We start from the raw sequence: 21,064 nt of genomic DNA, 5'->3' as shown, positions 1-21,064 counted from the left end.
CAAAGAGAATTAAGGCGAGATCACTAAAACAAGGCAAACAACAACAACAACAACAACAAATGTTCATGGGCTCTAAGGGCTAGTAAAAAAGAATCCCCCCTTCAGTGATGTTTTCTGCCCGAAGCGGGCCTCCAAGCTGCCTCCACACCGGCCATGGGACTGTGCCATAGATCTGCTGCCGGGTGAACCAGTGCCTAGGGGACGGATCTATCCCCTATCCGTTCCCGAGGAGAAGGCCATGGAGGATTACATCAGGGAGGCGCTGGCTCAAGGATACATCCGCCCATCTACCTCCCCTGCTGCTTCGAGTTTCTTCTTCGTGGCCAAGAAGGATGGAGGTTTCATGTATCGACTATAGAGCCCTGAATAAAATTACTCAGAAGTTTCGCTATCCTCTTCCCCTCGTCCCAGCGGCCCTAGAACATCTCCGTGGTGCCACTGTATTCTCCAAGTTGGACCTCCGCAGTGCGTATAACCTCATCCGGATACGCGAGGGGGACGAGTGGATCACCCCTACTGGCCACTACGAGTACTGCGTGATGCCGTATGGGCTAGTAAACGCCCCCTCCGTATTCCAGGATTTCATGCATGAGGTGCTCCGGGATTTCCTCCATCAATTCGTCCTGGTGTATATCGATGACATCCTGATATATTCCCGGAGCCAGGCCGAACATCGACGCCACGTTACGGAGGTCCTGCAACGCCTGAGGGACTTCCAGCTCTACCTAAAAGCAGAGAAGTGCTCATTCCATCAGCCCTCAGTGCAGTTCCTTGGCTATACGATCGACCGCAGTGGCATCCGGATGGACGAGGGGAAGGTAAGCGCCGTCCGGGATTGGCCCGTTCCTACCACTCGTTGCCCACGACGTCGGGGTCCCCGGCCCTCAGGAGCGGGCCCTGGGGAGGGGGGTACTGTCACAAACACGCCAGGTTCCTCCTCCACACAATCACGACGCACACCCTCACCTGAGTACTAATCATCACCACCTGATCCGCATCACCTTCATCCACCTCAGCACCACAAAAGCCACACACACGCACTCAGTCATTGTCCGGTCACGTTCGCGACAAGATCATTCCTGCGCTAACTATTAGGACTAACTCCTCTTTACCTTCTCTCCAAGGATAACCTCCGAAGTCTCTTCTTCCGTCTTCTCTCCAAGGATTACCTCCAAGATCCTCCTAAAGACCCCACGGTGCGTGTGTGTGGTACCCTCCTTCCCGGCACGGATCCCAGCACCCATCCACTCCTCACTTCCCGCTCCTCTGTTTGTGTCCATTTAATAAACTACATCTTTCATCTGTTACTCCTCTGTCTCCGAGTGATCTGTAACAATTAGAATGATTCCTGAAGGATCATGTGACATTAAAGACTAGAGTAATGATGCTGAAAATTCAGCTTTGATCGCATAAATGACATTTTTAAATATATTCAAATACTATCAAGCATTGAATAAACTTAGTTATTAAGCACCAGAGGCCCTTTTTGAGAAATGAGTTTACTTATTACTGTAGGCTAAAAGCAATAGCCTATAACAAGTACATCTACTAATGCAAACTTTGAAATGTTTAAAGGCGAAATGCCTTTAAACGGTGCCAGGCGAACAAGGCTTTAGGCAGTCATTCATGATGTGGGTAAGAAGTTAAATGTGACTGTTTACTAGGGTTGGGTACCAGACTCGGTACTTTTAAGGGCACCGACCGAATTACGTCGTTACTACCGAGTACCGGTTCACCATAAATCAATCGGTACCACATTTCGCGTCGTGACAATCGTGTGTTTCCGTCTCATACGAGGACATAAACGCATGTCCGTCATCTCCAGAGCAGCTCTGAGAGTTAAGTCACTTCATCAGAATTTTACCGTTTCATTTGAGAAAAACTACCATCATGTCATACACACACACAGAGAAACTGTTTAGAGACTAGAGTTTAGAGACCTCTCAATGTAACATTAAAAATAATACTAACACTAATGTAATAATTATAAACTATCAACACTACCTTTTAAGTAATATATCACAAATTTTCTTCCATGTTTTAATTTTAACAGTATAAAGCTCAGTTGTGCAGCTTTGTTTGACAAAATAGTTTCATTAAGTATAAATTAATATTATCTTCATTTGATTACCAGAAAATACACAACACAGAATTTGTGGGAAATCTTTTTATAGAAATTGAATTAAAAAGAAAAAAAGAATAATATGGTTGTTTTTATGAATTCAATTAAGTAGCTATAGCCTATATTTACTGGTAAATATTACAGTGAACAAACATCACAGACAATGGCAGACCAGGGCAGCTCTGCCATAATGTCAATAACACTTATATAAATAACTTACAGTTTCTGTACAGTTATTGATGTATCTCTTAAGTACTGAAAAAAGGTACTGTTGGGTACCGGTACCGATTAAAATGTGAACGGTACCCAACCCTACTGTTTACACAATAGCTGATGCGAGAGTAAGTGTAACATAAAGCAATTTGGCAACCGTGTTAATCTCTTGTTGCATGGGGCGCATTTCTAACAACATAGGGCTATTTAGATTAGAGCCCGATCGATATGGATTTTTGGGGGCCGATGTCGATATTAACTCGAAAAGAGCCGATTTATAAGCCGATATTTTGATTTTGAAAATAAACTGGATATTAGACCCATTTCCTATAAACTGCACTTACACAACATTCAATAGCAAAATATCTGCCTGCTCTATGTATGTGGGCTGTATAAACCATTTTCCAGAAGGGATTTATGTTAAAAAAAGCCTTAGATTACAGTCTCAATGACTAAACAATTGCACATCAAAAGTATATATTTTTAATGATAAAAAAACAGTCTGATTTTAAACATTTAACTTTTTTACTTTCTTCCAGTTGAAGCTGGTTTTAACAGTCTGTGTGTGTACTGTAAATAAATTATAATACTAAAGTTAAAGTATTTGCAGAAGTAGTCCCACACTTTGCTGCTACAGCATTCACCTTTTTAAGCCGTCTGTAGGCAGAAAGAGAGACATAGAAAGAATAAGCATGTGTATTAATAATATCACCATGTATCATTACTCATGTCATCATTAGAATTATAATAATAATAAACAGGGATCTCCTACATAGGCAAAAATGAGAAATATATATATTTTTTTATTTGTCAAGCAATAGGTATTACCTATTACCTACTTATATTTAACAATATTATTACAACATTTTCCTGTTATGTCTGTAAAGCTGCTTTGAAACAATCTGTAAAAAAGAAAAAAAAAGAAAAAGCGCTTGTTCAGCTCACATTTATTTACATGTCCCCTCTGGTTTAATCATTTCTGACGCACCTACTGTAGTTACTGTAACTACACTATATTTGCCCTAATAGACACATTCACAACAGACCCGTATATCTTCTCCTCTTCTCTTTGTGCAGTCTGAATCAAAACATCGTCATGCACTGACGAACGTAAAGTTAGCCTACTGTTACCGGAAGATTACGGAATCAATTCGAAGTTGAATGGTTAACGTTAGTGTCATGAACACACCGCTGTCAATTTTGAGAAGAACCACCTTCAAACAAGTTAATAGCAAGCATTTAAGGGGCCTGCTAAAAAAGGAAGCTATATTAGCGTTAGAGTAACGTAACAGTTGTTGTTTTTTCGAGGCACGCTGTACATAACTTCTAGTCATTGACTACACGCGGCCCCCTGCCACAGTTACGCGGTCATTATGTGGGAAACACTGCAGATATATTTAGAATAAGTTAAACGCTAACGTTATAGTTTGACCTCTTATTGACGTTCGCGCTCTTCCACTGATAAACATGGTATTAGCTTTGTGGCTAATGTAATATAGCAATGCATTAGCGGCTGTAAGTGATGTAACAGAATATTTAGAAGTAAAGCCCTGCATTTCAGCCCTAGCCCGACTTATTTATGCCCCTAGGGCCAGGCTTCGGGACAATTTTCACGTTATAGCTCACATGCGGGCCGGGCCTCGGGCCTTTTTTGGGTTATCATTCTATTTATATTTTTAGACATTGACATTGACATTTAGAAGTTGACGTCAACGATAGAAAAACAAACATAGACATTTCATAACCTCATAACTTTCATAATCTGATAATTCAACCCGTTATAATTACACTGACATACTGACATGACAGTCTCACGCACGCACGCACGCTTTTCCCTCAGCGCGACCCACGATTATACTTCACTTATATCCACTTACTGTAGTAGTAGCTATTATAGGCCTCTAAATTAATGTATTAATCATAGCCTAGTTGGCCAACTAATAATTATAAAATGATGATTCATGCAGCGGCGATCATTTCTGTGTCTGCACCTGTTGCTGCGGGCCACGCAGCAAAAAAGAGAGCGCTGGCCGAGTTTGAAAACATTGTGGAGCAGGACGGGGATGACGACGATGAAGTACAGCAATACATGCGCCTCAATCACAACATGGAAGGTGATGGACGAGATGTGCTGCTATGGTGGAAAAAGCACGAGACTGTCAAGACTGGCTCGCTCTGTGTTTAGTGTCCCGCCAGCAGCAGCAGTGAACGTGTCTTAAGCGCAGCGGGAAGAGTGATAGAAGAGAGGACTGGGTTAACACCTTCCACTCTGGATGCTATTCTTTTTCTCCACGATGCTCTGTAAGAGACTGTTCTAACTTTTCATTTGACTGGACTTTATTTTTGTTTAACTGTTGGAAACTAATGGAAAAAAGAATGGACATGTTCTGTGGTGCATTTTTGAGGTAAGATAACCTGCAAGTTTGTTTTTAATTAATTTAATTTGTTAAGATTGTAGGCTATTTCTCATTTCGTTTGCGAGCGCTGTTGCGAGCCTGCCTCAGTATTTCAATTTTATTTTTTATTTTATTCACTGTGGTTTAATAAATAAACATATATTGAACTAACTGTCTGTGTGATATGCTTGAAGTGTTTTATATCTATGGATTTTATTGTAGCCAAATAAAGTATAAGCGTACATTTGAGAGGCTTAATTGATTAAATATGTTTTAGGCTACTCGCTGTCGGCTCGGCTGATTAACGTAAATCTTCATTTTAAAAAAAATGCTCCAAACATTTTTCTAAATTAACTTGATAAAGAAATGAAAAGAAACATAACACAAAACTGACCCCTTTTTTAATTGTTGCAAATAGGGCAGGCTTCTGCTGTGTAATAAAATAAATAAATAAATAAATAAAAACACGGGCTCGTGTCGGACTCGGGCTGATAATACTGATGAGCTGTCGAACATGGGTCAGGCTAGGGCCTGAGCGTCTCGGGCCAGGGCCGGGCTCGGGCCTAGATTTGAGGCCCGTGCAGGGCTCTACTTCTCGTAGTATTTCGACTTTCTTCTCGTAGTATTTCGACTTTATCCTCGTAATATTTCAACTTTATTTTCGTAATATTTCGACTTTACTCTGGTAATATTTCGACTTACTCTCGTAATATTTCGACTTTACTCTGGTAATATTTCAACTTTACTCTGGTAATATTTCGACTTACACTCGTAATATTTCGACTTTACTCTCGTAATATTTCGACTTTACTTTGGTAATATTTCAACTTTACTCTGGTAATATTTCGACTTACACTCGTGATATTTCGACTTTACTCTCGTAATATTTCGACTTTACTCTGGTAATATTTCGACTTTACTCTGGTAATATTTCGACTTACACTTGTAATATTTCGACTTTACTCTGGTAATATTTTGACTTACACTCGTAATATTTCGACTTACTCGTAATATTTCGACTTTACTCTGGTACTATTTCGACTTTAAATATTTCAACTTTACTCTGGTAATATTTAGACTTTGATAATATTTCGACTTACACTTGTAATATTTCGACTTACTCTTGTAATATGGTGGTGATGGCGCAGTGGGTAAGACACATGCCTTTGGAGTGAGAGACCTGGGTTTGAATCCACTGTGAGACACCAATGTGTCCCTGAGCAAGACACTTAACCCCTAGTTGCTCCAGAGGTGTGCGACCTCTGACATATATAGCAATTGTAAGTCGCTTTGGATAAAAGTTAAATATTTCTAATTTACTCTGGTAATATTTCGACTTACTCTCGTAATATTTCGACCTTACTCTGGTAATATTTCGACTTTACTCTGGTAATATTTCGACTTACACTCGTAATATTTCGACTTTACTCTCGTGATTTTTACTTTATGCTCAAAATATAACTACATTAATCTCGTAATCTTAATTATTTATATTTTTTATACCGTCGTACGAATCAGACCAGTGCAGCTACAGAGGTGCTGGGCAAAATATGAGATTGAGACCTTGTACTGTATGCATTAAATTCCGTTTCAAACTATTTTATTGGCATGATTGTTTTTACTAACCTTGAAACTTTTTTTTTTAAATGGCCAAAGAAACAGCACAGAAACATGTACAAATGTGATGCATAAAATAATTAAAAACTATGATAGAGGAAAAAACAAAGTTTCATAGAAAATAAGTTTTATAGAATGTTAAACCTCACATTTCAGCCTCACACACAATGCATTATAGACATCTGATCTGCTCCATAAACAATTCTACATAGGCTTCCTTACTATCTAAACTTCAGAGATTTTAAAAATGCACAATTCATTTTCCATGCAAGACTTCCAACAAACATTTGGTTCAATATATTGCATTATTAAAAACTAAAACAGTAGACAGACTGAATAAAAGCATAAAAGCACTGTCTGACAGCAGCTATAGAACAGCAGAAATAGAGCTGTTTCCATGGTAACCTCCACGAAGCAGCATCTATTAAGCATAGAAATAAGTGCTCTTTAATTATTTATAATTAGGCTTATATAATTTTAAATCTAATGAGACATTCTATCAAAATCATCGAAGCTGAAGTAATAAATTACTTTAAAAAAGAAAAAAACCCCGTTAATAATAATGAGTGTGAGACCTTAAAGGAATCAAAAGAAGAAGAATACATGACGTCACAGAGGACACTATGCAGATATGCTCTGGAAAGAAGGATTATTGATCAAATTAAAATCATTAGGAACTGAAGGTTGAATGTATAATTGAATTTTGGGTTTTTTATTTAACAGGAAAATAAAAGTGAGAGTAGGTGAAGAATATTTCAGACTCCACAAGGAAGTGTATGTAGTCCGTTATTATTCAACATAATGATTAATGACATTTTCTCTCAGGTTGAACAAAATGTAGGAATATCTTTGTATGCAGATGATGGGGCTTTGTGGATCAGAGGTTGAAATATATCATATGTCAACAAGAAATTACTCGCTGCAATAGTTGAAGTGGAAAAATGGACCAATAAATGGGGATTTAAATGATCTGTAGCAAAAACACAGGTTACTTGTTTTTCAAGGAGGCATAAAATCTCCACAACAATTCCTTGAATCTATATAGACAACAACTGGAGCAAGCAGAGCTGTTAGGTATTGGTGATATTATTGGATAAAAGTGTCTGCTAAATGATTAAATGTTAAATGTAAATATGATGGATAGAAGAGAAGGAAATAAATAACAGTGTCATTACATCTGATAGTTTTTCAGCACTTGAATAAGATCTGGCAGATCATCAGTTAGGAAAGATATTATCAATTAAATATTCTGTAAGATGTACGAAATAAAAGTTAAGGGCATGTCTGCACACTTCATTTGGGTTCCTGCTCATGTTGGTGTGGAGGGAAATGAGAAGCTGGATATTCTGGCCAAACCAACTCTAAGAATAAAGCAAGTACTGTAGATCTAAATATTTCATCAAGTAAAGCAGAAGCTAAAGTATACATTAGACCATATACACAACCAGTTTGGCAGGTTTACTGGGATGACCATGAAACAGGGAGACATTTATATAATATACAAATAATAGTTGATGCTTGGAGAAAGGAGAGTATGAATCGAAGGGAAGGAAATATCATATATCATATCATAACACACTTAGAATTGTTCATACTGGATTTAATATTACACTGAACTGTCAATCACAATGACTTCTCTTTATCAGGTTTATTAGGGACAATTGGTATGATTTATATTATTGAATTTGTGTAATAAAGTAAATAAAAAAAAAACATTTTAATTGTATATATATTTTTTAATTTCTAGTTTATTTGTTTGGTTTGGTTTTTATGTTTAATTCTATACTATGTATAAGCAAATATCCTGATCCATACTTTATTCCAGTTGGTGGCGGTAATGCAGCAGTAAGTGCATTACCGCCACTTACTACTGCACTAAAAACACCGAAGAAGAACTGCGCAGATAGGAAGAGAGAAAGCGTAGCTCGCTGGATTTGATCCGTTTTATGTCCTAGAAAACATTTGTACAGGTAGGTTATAACTTTAGCACAGACTCTACTAATTGTAACACTCGCGGACATTGTTTTTTGTGTATTTAATCAGATCCCATCCGTCTGAGAGATATGAGAATTAATAGCTGACAAGCGACAAACCCAAAGCACAGAAAAATGAGCATTTTAAATACTTATAAATTCTCTTTTATAGTGGACAAGACCTCGAGTGTGTTTTCAGAGAGGGGTTATTGAACACGCATCTGTTTCTGAAAGTGTTTTTCGTGTTTCCGCTTCTGTGTTCTGCTGTTGTTTCTGTGATGTGAAATCGAAAGTGTTTTTTAGACATTTCTCAGTCCGAGTGTGACGTCACCGCTTCCGCGTCTAATAAGATATCACGAGAAAACAACAAAAGGTGCTAATATACACTCACAATGTGATTATAATACTACCAAAAAAATATAATCATAACCTTTAACAGCATACCGAAATCACAGATAACCAGACAATGAAAATATAAATAAATAAATATAAGATTATTTGTGTTTGGGACGCTGTGAGCACGGAGACAAAGGTTTATCTTAAATGTTTAATATGAATAAACCGTGCTTATAAACGGCTGCTGAGGTCATATTCTCAAGTGAAGCGAGTTGAGGCTTGGACCTGGAAACAGCTTTAAAACGAATGTGTTTCTGAAGGTTTCTCCGTATTTCTGTACTTCTGTTTTATGCTGTTGTTTTTGTGACGCGAAATCGAAAGTATTTTTAAACCAGCCATTTCTCATTAAGACCATTTGTTTATTCTACATGCAAGGGCGTAGATTTGGTTTGAACATTGGGGGGGTTGAACGTTGTATGCTGCCCGTTATTTTTTCAAAAAAAATTTTTTTTATGTGTATTGTTATTGGATAATTTATTTCTTCCTATCTATCTATCTATCTATCTATCTATCTATCTATCTATCTATCTATCTATCTGGCAACATGCTTTAACTGATTACAAATTCAACATATACAAATATGAAAGAGACAACATTTAGACATTTATTTTAAGATTTTTACATTCCACCTTAATGCATTTTAATTTTTTTTTCTAAAGGGAAACACATCTTTAAAACATTAAAGGCATTAATGTATAGCCTAACTTTACAAAACTGCTGTTTTTCTATACTGTTTCCTATTTTATTTTATTGATTGAATGGCATCTTTACCTGATCACCTGCTCCTCCTCTCTCTCTGCTGACTTTTCTACCCTGCAGCTATATTTACCTCGAATCTGTTATAAAAACATGTTAAGAGATTATACACCTCATAACGTTATGAAATTTGTGTATAATCATCATTCATAAAATTCTGACATAGTAGAGATTATCAAAAGAAAGAAATTAAGTATTGAAACCGTGTTTCAGTGTTTCACTGTTTTAATGAGTTAGCCACTTAAATCGTTAAGTCATCCAATTCGTTCAAAAGTCAGATTAATTTAGTAAGAAAACAAACACCGATGTGAATACCTTTGTCGTTGATAATGACAGACACTATTGAAAAATATACTAGCAAAACAGACAGCTGCTTTGGTAACTTGTTATACTGATAGTTATAGCTAAATACATTGCAATGGATTAGCTAGCTAAAATATATGTGGTGTGTACTAACTATTACACAATATTCTCATACCTCATTCTCAGTATGCTTAATTTTTTTTGCATCCCTCTCTGACCAGCAGTTAAATATAGTCCGCTGTGCAGCGCTTTCTTCATTTTTGACGTGCTCTCCCATTCAAACACCACTCGCTTGTTTTGGTGAAAGTGCGACTCATTCGTTGGGCGTTACCAATCGGTTCAATGGAGGGGGAGTATTTTTTGTCTGATTTATTATGACATACTCATATTTGATTAGGAACAAAATTATTTTTACAAAATAAATGAATTCTATTTTTTCATATTATATTTTTCACTTGATCTACTGTGATTTTCATGTTGAAATATTGGGGGGGGGTTGTAACTGATGGATTTGAATATTGGGGGGGGGTTACCCCCCCCCCCCCCCCCCCCATAAACTACGCCCCTGTCTACATGGCAGTGCATTTGTTTGTAGCTCACTTTATTTATATAGTGTTATTTGTTGCTGCTAACTGAACATATTTCATCATCTCCAGGTCACACTGAACAGCAGATTGTTGTCTCAAGCCAGTGCTGATCAATGACAGTTCATCTGCAGTATGTCAGAGAAGAGAGGAAAGATGAGTCTCTCACACAAACAGAGGTAACACTGAGTCTGCTTTCAGACAATCATTTTAAACACTGCTGCACTTTCAGAGGATTGCTGGAAAAAACACAACCTTAACAAACTTTGTGTTATATTTACAAATGATTTGCAGAACATCAAACCTCTTTATTGAACTCAGTCTGGAGCTTCTTTCCAGTAACACAATCACACAAGCAGACACAAGGAGGTATAAATTAACCATAAAAATAGATCATGCAGCCAAACATGAATATGTCTTTCCATCTATCCATAGTCATAGATGAACAAATGCATGTCTATACTGTGCTTCATTACCATCCTCAACAGTGAAGCTCTTTAAATGAGACTGAAGGAGCTCCTGTAGTAAAGTGTTTTGTTCTTTGTGTCATTAGTGTAAGATCAGACTCACATGTGTCCAGCTCTGTGTCTGTGAAGAGTGACCGGTCAAAGGATGATCCACCATACTTCAGTGAAGAAACAGCATCACGAACCAAACGGTATTTGATCTGTTTCTTATTTTTCTTTAAACATAGACTGTGTCAGAAAGTGTATCAGAGAATAATTATCATAAAACTACTTGTAGTCCATCAATTTATCACTTATTTATTGTTTTTCTCTTTGCTAAAATGTTTAAAATATACTTTGGTCATATATATATTTTTTCCCCTAAAAATGCAGTATTTTGATTTATTTTATTTACTCTCAGGCTTCAGTATGAAACATTAGATCCAGATTTACAGTCTCACAGGAAACACAAGAATTATACAGACAGTCTCCTGCAGATCTTCCAGGTAATAAAACACATTTTCAGGAATATTTAATAATTATAATAAACAAATATGCAATGAATATTTGTTATGCTGTGTTATGCTATAACTTTTATTTCTATTTTTTTCTTCTTAAGAACCCATAAAATAAGAACAAAAACCTATTTTTATTAATAGTTACAGCTATTTAAAGTTTGTCTCAACTTTATTTTTTATGAATATTTTTCATTACTGAATAAATAATTTTGACCAAATGAGATTTTTCTCTCATTCATTTTTGTCTTTCTTTGTAGGATCTTGAGAGCAAAATAATGACATTTCTAAAGAAAGAACTGGAAAAGTTTAAGAAAATATTACAAAAAGAGGACACGCAGTACTTTGTGAAGGACTTTAATGAGAACAGATGCAGTATGAAAGAAGCAGCTCTTGATCTCACGCTCTGCTTCCTGAGAGAGATGAAGAAAGATGAAGCTGCTGATACTCTAGAAGGTAAGAGACTCATTATCATCTGTCAGACTGTCACTTATAAATGTAGAGAGAAAATAAGATTAAACAATATCTGTATTTTTGTTTCTGTTTAGATGAGCTGATCTTCATTCATCAGCTAAAGTGTAGCCTAAAGAAGAAGTATCAATGTGTGTTTGAAGGAGTTGCAAAGCAAGGAGACTCTACACTTCTGAAGAACATCTACACAGATCTCTATATCACTCAGGGTTGTAGTGAACAGGTCAATACTGAACATGAGGTGAGACAGATTGAAGTTGCTTCCAGACGTCATGAATCACAGGAGATACAGGTTGAGTGCAAACATTTGTTTGAAGCACCTGAACAAGACGAGCAGATCAGAACTGTACTGACAAAAGGAGTTGCTGGCATCGGAAAATCAGTCTCTGTGCAGAAGTTTGTTCTGGATTGGGCCGAAGGAAAAGAAAAGCAAGATATCAGCTTCATATTTCCTCTTCCATTTAGAGAGATGAACTTAAAGGAGCAAGAAAAACTAAGTTTGATGGACCTTATAACTCAGTTTTTCCCAGAGACAAAAGGACTGAACCTTACAAGAAGAAATCAATTCAAAGTCTTGTTCATTCTTGATGGATTGGATGAATGTCGACTTCCTGTAAACTTTAAGGATAATGAGACGTGGTCTGATGTTTCATCACCAGCCTCTCTGGATGTTCTCCTGACGAACCTCATCAAGGGAAATCTGCTTCCTTCTGCTCTCATCTGGATCACCAGCAGACCAGCAGCTGCCAGTAAGATTCCTCCTGACTGTATCGACCGGCTGACAGAGATACGAGGATTCAATGATGCACAAAAGGAGGAGTACTTCAGAAAAAGATTCACGGATGAGAATCAGGCCAAAGAAATCATTGATCATGTTAAACAATCAAAGAGTCTCTTTATCATGTGCCACATCCCAGTCTTCTGCTGGATTTCAGCCACTGTTCTCCAGAACATTTTAGAGGAGAAAAGAAATAATGTTGTGAAAAACAATCAGACTGATGATGCCTCCAAAACACTGCAGGAGTCAAATACTGAAGACACTCCTAAGACTCTGACACAAATGTACACACACTTCCTCAGATTTCAGATTCAGCAGAGCAGACGAAAGTATGATGGAGAACATACACCAGATGTTTCCTGGGATAAAGATGCCATCTTTTCACTGGGGAAACTGGCATTTGATCAGCTGGAAAGAAACAATGTGATCTTCTATGACACAGATCTGGAAGCCTGTGCTATTGACGTCTATAAGGCATCAGTGTACTCAGGCATGTGTACCCAGATCTTTAAGGAGGAAACAGGGATCACTCTTGGTACCATGTACTGCTTCGTTCACTTGAGCATTCAAGAGTTTATTGCAGCCCTTTATGCACATCTGTTTCTAGACATCAACAAGAAATATGTGTTTGATCAAGACTCTACAGGACAGGGGAAAAAAAGTGGCAGTGTTATTCTGGACCATTTCCTTCAGGTCCTTCTTGGACAATCCAAAAAAAACATAATTGATTTGCTCAAGACTGCAGTGGACAAGGCACTAGCGAGTGATAATGGACACCTGGATCTTTTTCTTCGCTTCCTCCTTGGTTTGTCTCTCCAGTCCAATCAGAGACTCTTTCAGGGTCTGTTGACACATGTAGCAGACAATGACCAGAGCAAAGAGGAAATAGTTCAGTACATCAAGCAGAAATTAGAGTCTAATCTGTCTCCAGAGAGATCCATCAATCTGTTCTACTGTCTGAATGAACTGAACGACCAAACTCTGGTGAAAGACATTCAGACCCACCTTAGCAAAGGAAGTCTCTCATCTGCTGATCTTTCTCCTGCCCAGTGGTCTGCTTTGGTCTTTGTGTTGTTGACATCAGAGGAGGAGCTGGAGGAGTTTGAGCTTCAGAAATTCAAGAAATCAGACAAGTGTCTCATTAGATTATCAGCGGTCATCAAAACCTGCAAAAGAGCTCTGTAAGTTAATATATTTTGTCATGTTTTGTTCTCATCTTAAAATTACATTAATCTACACTGATACATAGCAGGCTTGGACACTGCTGATTTAGTGAGTGAGTGACATGACATACAGTCAATTATGGTAACCCATACTCAGAGTTTGTGCTCTGCATTTAACCCATCCAAAGTGCACACACACAGCAGTGAACACACACACACACACTTTTATTATTTAATAATATTACTATTATTATATGTAGCTCTTTTGCTCACATTTTTGGTCAGTTTTCTCTTTGATAATTTGCGGATGCCGAAAATTCAGTGCATACCTACCTACATCCCCTCCTTGTTTACAAATCCAAAGCAAGTCCATACATCCGCATTTAAATGCAGAAGGGGCTTTCCTGATAACTTTCTGCGATGGCGTCATCTTTATTTTACTAACTTGCTGCATGCTGAAGGCGACCCAGCTGACCTCACCAGAAAACTCAACACAACCGTCTAGTGGATTGTCTAGAAATTGATTTTATTATTCTACCAAATAGTATACTAAAAGATTGATACTTGGCATCCGTGTATCAATACAGTATTGCCATGGAAAATATTGCGATACTATACTTAATTGTAGTACACTATCGTTTATTGACGTTAACCTAATGCTGCGTTCCAGACAGACAACTTGGATATACTAATTATAACACAATACAATAGTGTATTATATTATAGTCTTTAATAATATACTTTACATAATAATATATAACATACTTTATATATTTATATGTAATGTTAGGTAAAAAAAAAGTTAGCCTAAATACACTGTAAGTCGCTTTGAAAGCTGTAATGTGGAGTCAGACACGCTAGGATCCAATTGCAGTAGAGCTGAAACAACTAATCAATTTAATCGATTAAAATCGATTATTAAAATAGTTGTCAACTAATTTAATCATCGTTTAGTTGCTAAATAACTTTTATTTGCCATAAGTGGCTCATTTCGTGCATATTTTAAATCTGTGGTGACCTCAGTGTGGCAGTAATGAGCCACCGCAGGTTTTACTCAGCCAGTACAGCAGGAGAAGTAGCGAATAGCCAATAGCTGGCCTCGTTTTATGTCACGTGCTTCCCGAACAGTTCTCTGCAGCATTCAGCGGGATGGTGGAGACAGACGGCAGTGGAGTAAGCTCGAGAAAGAAAAAGAAAAAAGCGGAAGATAAAACTAATCGAACGAAGTCATCCAAAGTGTGGGAGTACTTTACTTTGAGCCTTCAAAAAAAAAAAGAGTAACCTGTAAACTTTGCACTACTGAATTGACTTTTATATTTTCAGATACTCCAGTACAATGTTGTTTGCAATGTTTAGTCGTAAAAGCTGATAACATTGCTTTTTAACAAGTTAACATTTAAAGCTTTACAAACATGTTCTGTGATCAGTTTGTCGTTTACCAGTTCATAATTCAGTCTTGCAGCCTAATTATGACTGAATGAGAGAGGTAAATGTTTAAATGTATTTGAAATGCACTGATCTTTTTCACACAGCAAGTTTTTTGTCTGTCCAATTTTTTTCATATTTTTTCAATACTTTTTTTTTCTGATGGATTTTACTTTAAAATGTGAGTTCCATTCAGGTTTCATGCCATTGGCACTTTATTCGAATGATTGTTTACAATTTCACAGCATAAGCTATGAAGCTGTTTCCCAGGTATAAAATGCAATGTACTACAATTTTATTCTGTTTTATTCTTATTCTTAGTGAAAATATGTTCTGAAAGATTCCTTAATAAGCTTTGTTTCGGGATGTTAAACTACTTTAGGAGCCCTAAGGACGGCCATGGTGAAAACTTTATTTGAAATCTCCTTGTGAAATTTGCTAGAGTACGTATGGGTCAGTGTTTTGATTGCAGAAGAGTTCGACAAAGGATTACTAGCACATAATAAAACACAACTCCAGGTATTTTTTGATGAGGATATGACAATGCAAAATTGTTAATCTCTGAAAAGTCTGTTGAATGATAAAGACCATTTATTAATAAGTTACTTGGGGAAAAAATGGGCAAAACTAAAATAGAGGTACATAAACCGATTAATCGTAAAAGGATTGACAGATTAATTATCAAAATAATCGTTAGTTGCAGCCCTAAATTGTAGTATTAATTTATAGAGTGGTCAGACAGGCAGAAATCAGAAACAGCATCAAGAGTGTCCAGGGATATCCAGAAATCAGTAACAATACCAGACAAAGGTCGGGGCAGGTGGCAGAGAATCAGTTGGTATACATAATCCGAAGTCAAACAAGGAAGGAACAAAAACTAGGAAAACGCTCAGAAATGCCTGACAGAACTAAACAAGACTTCGCAATGTGAGTGATGTTTCACTGATAGGAAACAGGTGTGGTTCAATAATGAGTTCCTAGGCAGGGGTTTATGGGAAATGTAGTCCAGGGTGTACTGTGTCGTGTGAAAGTCTGTGGTGAATAAACAGATGTGCAGTGACCGGATCATGACAAAAGCGTCTGCTAAATGCATACATTTATTTAAATGTATTTATTCATATACAGTAGAGAGAGAGAGAGAGACGTTATTTCCGGGTCCAATACACAGCTAGTTTTCGTGCACTTCAGCAAGTCATTGACATATTTTTCCCCAGTCTTTGAAGCATTTCCTACATCTTTTATTTTTTTTCAGTCATTTACTTTAAATGTGTATTTCTATTTTTTCAGCCCTTTTTAATTATTTCATTTATTATAAATTTAATAAAAAAAATAAAGACGAGTCAAAAGGTGTACAATAAAATCCTTATATTATAATCACATTGCACTTGAATCAAGTTAAAGGTTTAATCTGCCGATTGTCCTGCAGGGGACTGATTAAATCTGTCTTCTTAGGATGCACTTAGGGCTTAACGATTACTCCAGAGCACTCGTAGATCTACGATTATTTTCAAGTGCTACTTAAGTTACGATGCTTTTGGGAAACAGACAGTGATAATAAGATCAGTCGTACGATCATTTTTACAAACTTCTTAGGCTTACAAAGCTTTTGAGAACCCTGACCCTGTTTAGTTAGCTACAGAAGAAGCACATCATGTTATTATAAAACACATTGTTCCATAGTTATTTCTACTCCAATATGCAGTTCAACTTCTACAACTTCTGCTATAAAAAAGATGTACTCTTGCATATCCTCAATGCATAAATGATTAACCTCCAGATTCTACACCTCAAGACACTCATCCAGAAAATAGAGCAGCACTTTGAAATGTATAACTCATTGCCATTAATGATATAAACCTGTTATTAATTTACATATTTTATTAAGTAGGAAATTTGAATCAATGCAATCTTAATATATATGCAGTATTTACTGTTCATCTAAAAATAATTGGTATATATATATATATATATATATACATATATATATATATATATATATATATATATATATATATATATATATATATATATATATATTTACAATTGTATTACATGTATCCAACTCTGTGATTTGATTTATTTCTCTTGTAGGTTAAATGATTGTGGTTTAACAGACAAAAGCTGTCCAGCTCTGGCTTCAGTTCTTGGATCAGATACCAGTCTGAAAGAGCTGAACATGAACAATAATAATCTGCAGGATTATGGAGTTAAAATGCTCTGCACTGGATTGAAAAATATTAATTGCAAATTAGAGATACTGAGGTAAGTTTTGTGACAATCTGTAGTGTTTGGTTAGAAGATCCATCTGTTAACATCAACCTAGATCATTTGCCACATAATTGAAGACAGAACTGCTTCAACTCAGTGAAATTTGCAGCATGAACTCTACATTCCACATTCTCTACATTCTCTACAACTCTACATTATCTCTCTCTACTATATATAAATAATTACATTTAAATAAATTCATGCATTTAGCAGATGCTTTTATCCAAAGCGACTTACACTGCATTCAGGCTAACATTTTTTTTTACCTAACATTATATATAAATATATAAAGTATGTTATATATTATTATGTACAGTATAATATTAAAGACTGAAATATAATACAATATTGTATTGTGTTATAGTTATTATATACAAGCTGTCTTTCTGCAACACAGCATTAGGTTAACGTTAATAAACAATAGTTTACTCCAATTAAGAGCCATTCTATAAGATGACATTTCAGTACTTGAAAAACGGACAGCGACTCCTAAGTAGCACTTAAAGCACAGCTACATGCAACTGTGTTTATTGCATTGTTACGAAACGCACGTGAAACAATAACGAACGATTACAAAATTACTTGTAGAAAACGCTTTTAAGCTCTAAAGTCAGGAAATCCGGTCCAGGACTGTTCAATTAATCAAAATAAACTATAAATTGTGATATGGGGTAATGCAGTTATCAAATCCCAAAAGGCTGCATTTTAAGTTAGAAGAGCAGAAGTTATAATTGGCTGTTAAATAAAATAAAAAAAGGCAGTTGAACAAGTTATTTTGAGTTCATAACATAAATTTAAAAGGTTCACCTAGTTTTGTGTTCATGTAATTTCCAACATTGTTTGTCTTTGAAGCATTTCCTACATCTTTTATTTTTTTTCAGTCATTTACTTTAAATGTGTATTTCTATTTTTTCAGCCCTTTTTAATTATTTCATTTATTATAAATTTAATAAAAAAAATAAAGACGAGTCATAAGGTGTACAATAAAATCCTTATATTATAATCACATTGCACTTGAATCAAGTTAAAGGTGTAATCTGCCGATTGTCCTGCAGGTGACTGATTAAATCTGTCTTCTTACGATGCACTTAGGGCTTAACGATTACTCCAGAGCACTCGTAGATCTACGATTATTTTCAAGTGCTACTTAAGTTACGATGCTTTTGGGAAACAGACAGTGATATTAAGATCAGTCGTACGATCATTTTTACAAACTTCTTAGGCTTACAAAGCTTTTGAGAACCCTGACCCTGTTTAGTTAGCTACAGAAGAAGCACATCATGTTATTATAAAACACATTGTTCCATAGTTATTTCTACTCCAATATGCAGTTCAACTTTCTACAACTTCTGCTATAAAAAAGATGTACTCTTGCATATCCTCAATGCATAAATGATTAACCTCCAGATTCTACACCTCAAGACACTCATCCAGAAAATAGAGCAGCACTTTGAAATGTATAACTCATTGCCATTAATGATATAAACCTGTTATTAATTTACATATTTTATTAAGTAGGAAATTTGAATCAATGCAATCTTAATATATATGCAGTGTATTTACTGTTCATCTAAAAATAATTGGTATATATATATATATATATATATATATATATATATATATATATATATATATATATATATATTTACAATTGTATTACATGTATCTAACTCTGTGATTTGATTTATTTCTCTTGTAGGCTAAATGATTGTGGTTTAACAGACAAAAGCTGTCGAGCTCTGGCTTCAGTTCTTGGATCAGATACCAGTCTGAAAGAGCTGAACATGAACAATAATAATCTGCAGGATTATGGAGTTAAAATGCTCTGCACTGGATTGAAAAATATTAATTGCAAATTAGAGATACTGAGGTAAGTTTTGTGACAATCTGTAGTGTTTGGTTTAGAAGATCCATCTGTTAACATCAACCTAGATCATTTGCCACATAATTGAGGACAGAACTGCTTCAACTCAGTGAAATTTGCAGCATGAACTCTACATTCCACATTCTCTACATTCTCTACAACTCTACATTATCTCTCTCTACTATATATAAATAATTACATTTAAATAAATTCATGCATTTAGCAGATGCTTTTATCCAAAGCGACTTACACTGCATTCAGGCTAACATTTTTTTTTACCTAACATTATATATAAATATATAAAGTATGTTATATATTATTATGTACAGTATAATATTAAAGACTGAAATATAATACAATATTGTATTGTGTTATAGTTATTATATACAAGCTGTCTTTCTGCAACACAGCATTAGGTTAACGTTAATAAACAATAGTTTACTCCAATTAAGAGCCATTCTATAAGATGACATTTCAGTACTTGAAAAACGGACAGCGACTCCTAAGTAGCACTTAAAGCACAGCTACATGCAACTGTGTTTATTGCATTGTTACGAAACGCACGTGAAACAATAACGAACGATTACAAAATTACTCGTAGAAAACGCTCTTAAGCTCTAAAGTCAGGAAACCCGGCCCAGGACTGTACAATTAATCAAAATAAACTATAAATTGTGATATGGGGTAATGCAGTTATCAAATCCCAAAAGGCTGCATTTTATGTTAGAAGAGCAGAAGTTATAATTGGCTGTTAAATAAAATTAAAAAAGGCAGTTGAACAAGTTATTTTGAGTTCATAACATAAATTTAAAAGGTTCACCTAGTTTTGTGTTCATGTAATTTCCAACATTGTTTGGCAGACAATGTTAACAGATTTCACCAGATGTATACAACAAAGTGTTTATAAACCTGTTATGAACTAAACACAGAAATTTAGAGGTCACTGTTCAGTTTTCCACCAAAATAAAAGCCTGATGGCCTAACATTTGAAAGTAAATAAATTAAGACATAATAATTACAATAATTAATCTATCATTCAATCCTTCAAAATTGAAATCCTTCTTCAAGACGCTTGTTCAAATACATTTTATGACTCATCCCTGAACCAAGCAGAAGTATATTTGGATGATGTACTTTGGGATGACTGTCCTGCAGGAAAGTCCATTGATCTGTGTCTCTAGGAAACTTTTAATGTCTTGGAAATCTTCTTATAGTCTTATACTTTCTAAAGTAATACAGTTATTTATTCTCTATAGCTTTTGCTAGATCTCTGTTGACTTTGCCATTTTTGCTACAATCTCTGAGGGGTTGAGTAATTTTGATTAACTGTAGGTTATAATTGTGGAAAATTAAAATTGCATTTGTTGTAGTTTCAGTTCACCAATATATAACTTTACCCAACTTTACTGTGAAAAGAGTCCATTCAGGCCAAAAATCCTGTAGTGCATCTTTTTATTTTCTTCATTCTAGAACATGTACTTGTGTGACAATCTGTGTTATAATGAAGAATAACATCTTTTCTAATAGACTTTCAGACTGCAGTATCAGTGAAGAAGGTTATAAAGCTCTGTCTTCAGCTCTGAGATCAAACCCTTCACACCTGATAGAGCTGGATCTCACAGGAAATGATCCTGGAGAATCAGGAGTGAAGCTGCTCAGTGATTTACTACAGGATCCAAACTGTCAACTCAACACACTGAGGTGAGACCTGATGAAATAATGTTAAATAAGTTATACACATGTAAATTACTTATATTATGTATAAATTTTATAA

General features: G+C 35.7%; 2 protein-coding genes across 2 annotated transcripts in view; both read left to right on the top strand.

Moving 5' to 3' along the window:
• Nucleotides 1–8,242: 8,242 nt before the first annotated feature.
• LOC132159380 (NACHT, LRR and PYD domains-containing protein 3-like) overlaps nt 8,243–21,064 on the top strand; it is a gene marked incomplete at its 3' end in the record, with an annotated part of 219,906 nt that continues 207,084 nt past the window's right edge. Inside the window, exon 1 of the mRNA XM_059568881.1 lies at nt 8,243–8,318. The remainder of the gene's footprint in view (nt 8,319–21,064) is intronic.
• On the top strand, nt 10,496–13,755 carry LOC132159286 (NLR family CARD domain-containing protein 3-like). The gene is made up of 7 exons (XM_059568813.1): nt 10,496–10,539; nt 10,655–10,729; nt 10,854–11,018; nt 11,228–11,312; nt 11,582–11,777; nt 11,870–13,194; nt 13,264–13,755. The coding sequence occupies exons 1-7, from the start codon at nt 10,496–10,498 to the stop codon at nt 13,753–13,755; spliced, it is 2,382 nt and encodes a 793-aa protein (XP_059424796.1).

This window comes from Carassius carassius, chromosome 16 (genome assembly GCF_963082965.1).
Source record: "Carassius carassius chromosome 16, fCarCar2.1, whole genome shotgun sequence".
Taxonomy (NCBI): Eukaryota; Metazoa; Chordata; class Actinopteri; order Cypriniformes; family Cyprinidae; genus Carassius; species Carassius carassius.
This window is presented reverse-complemented; position numbering and strand designations above follow the sequence as displayed.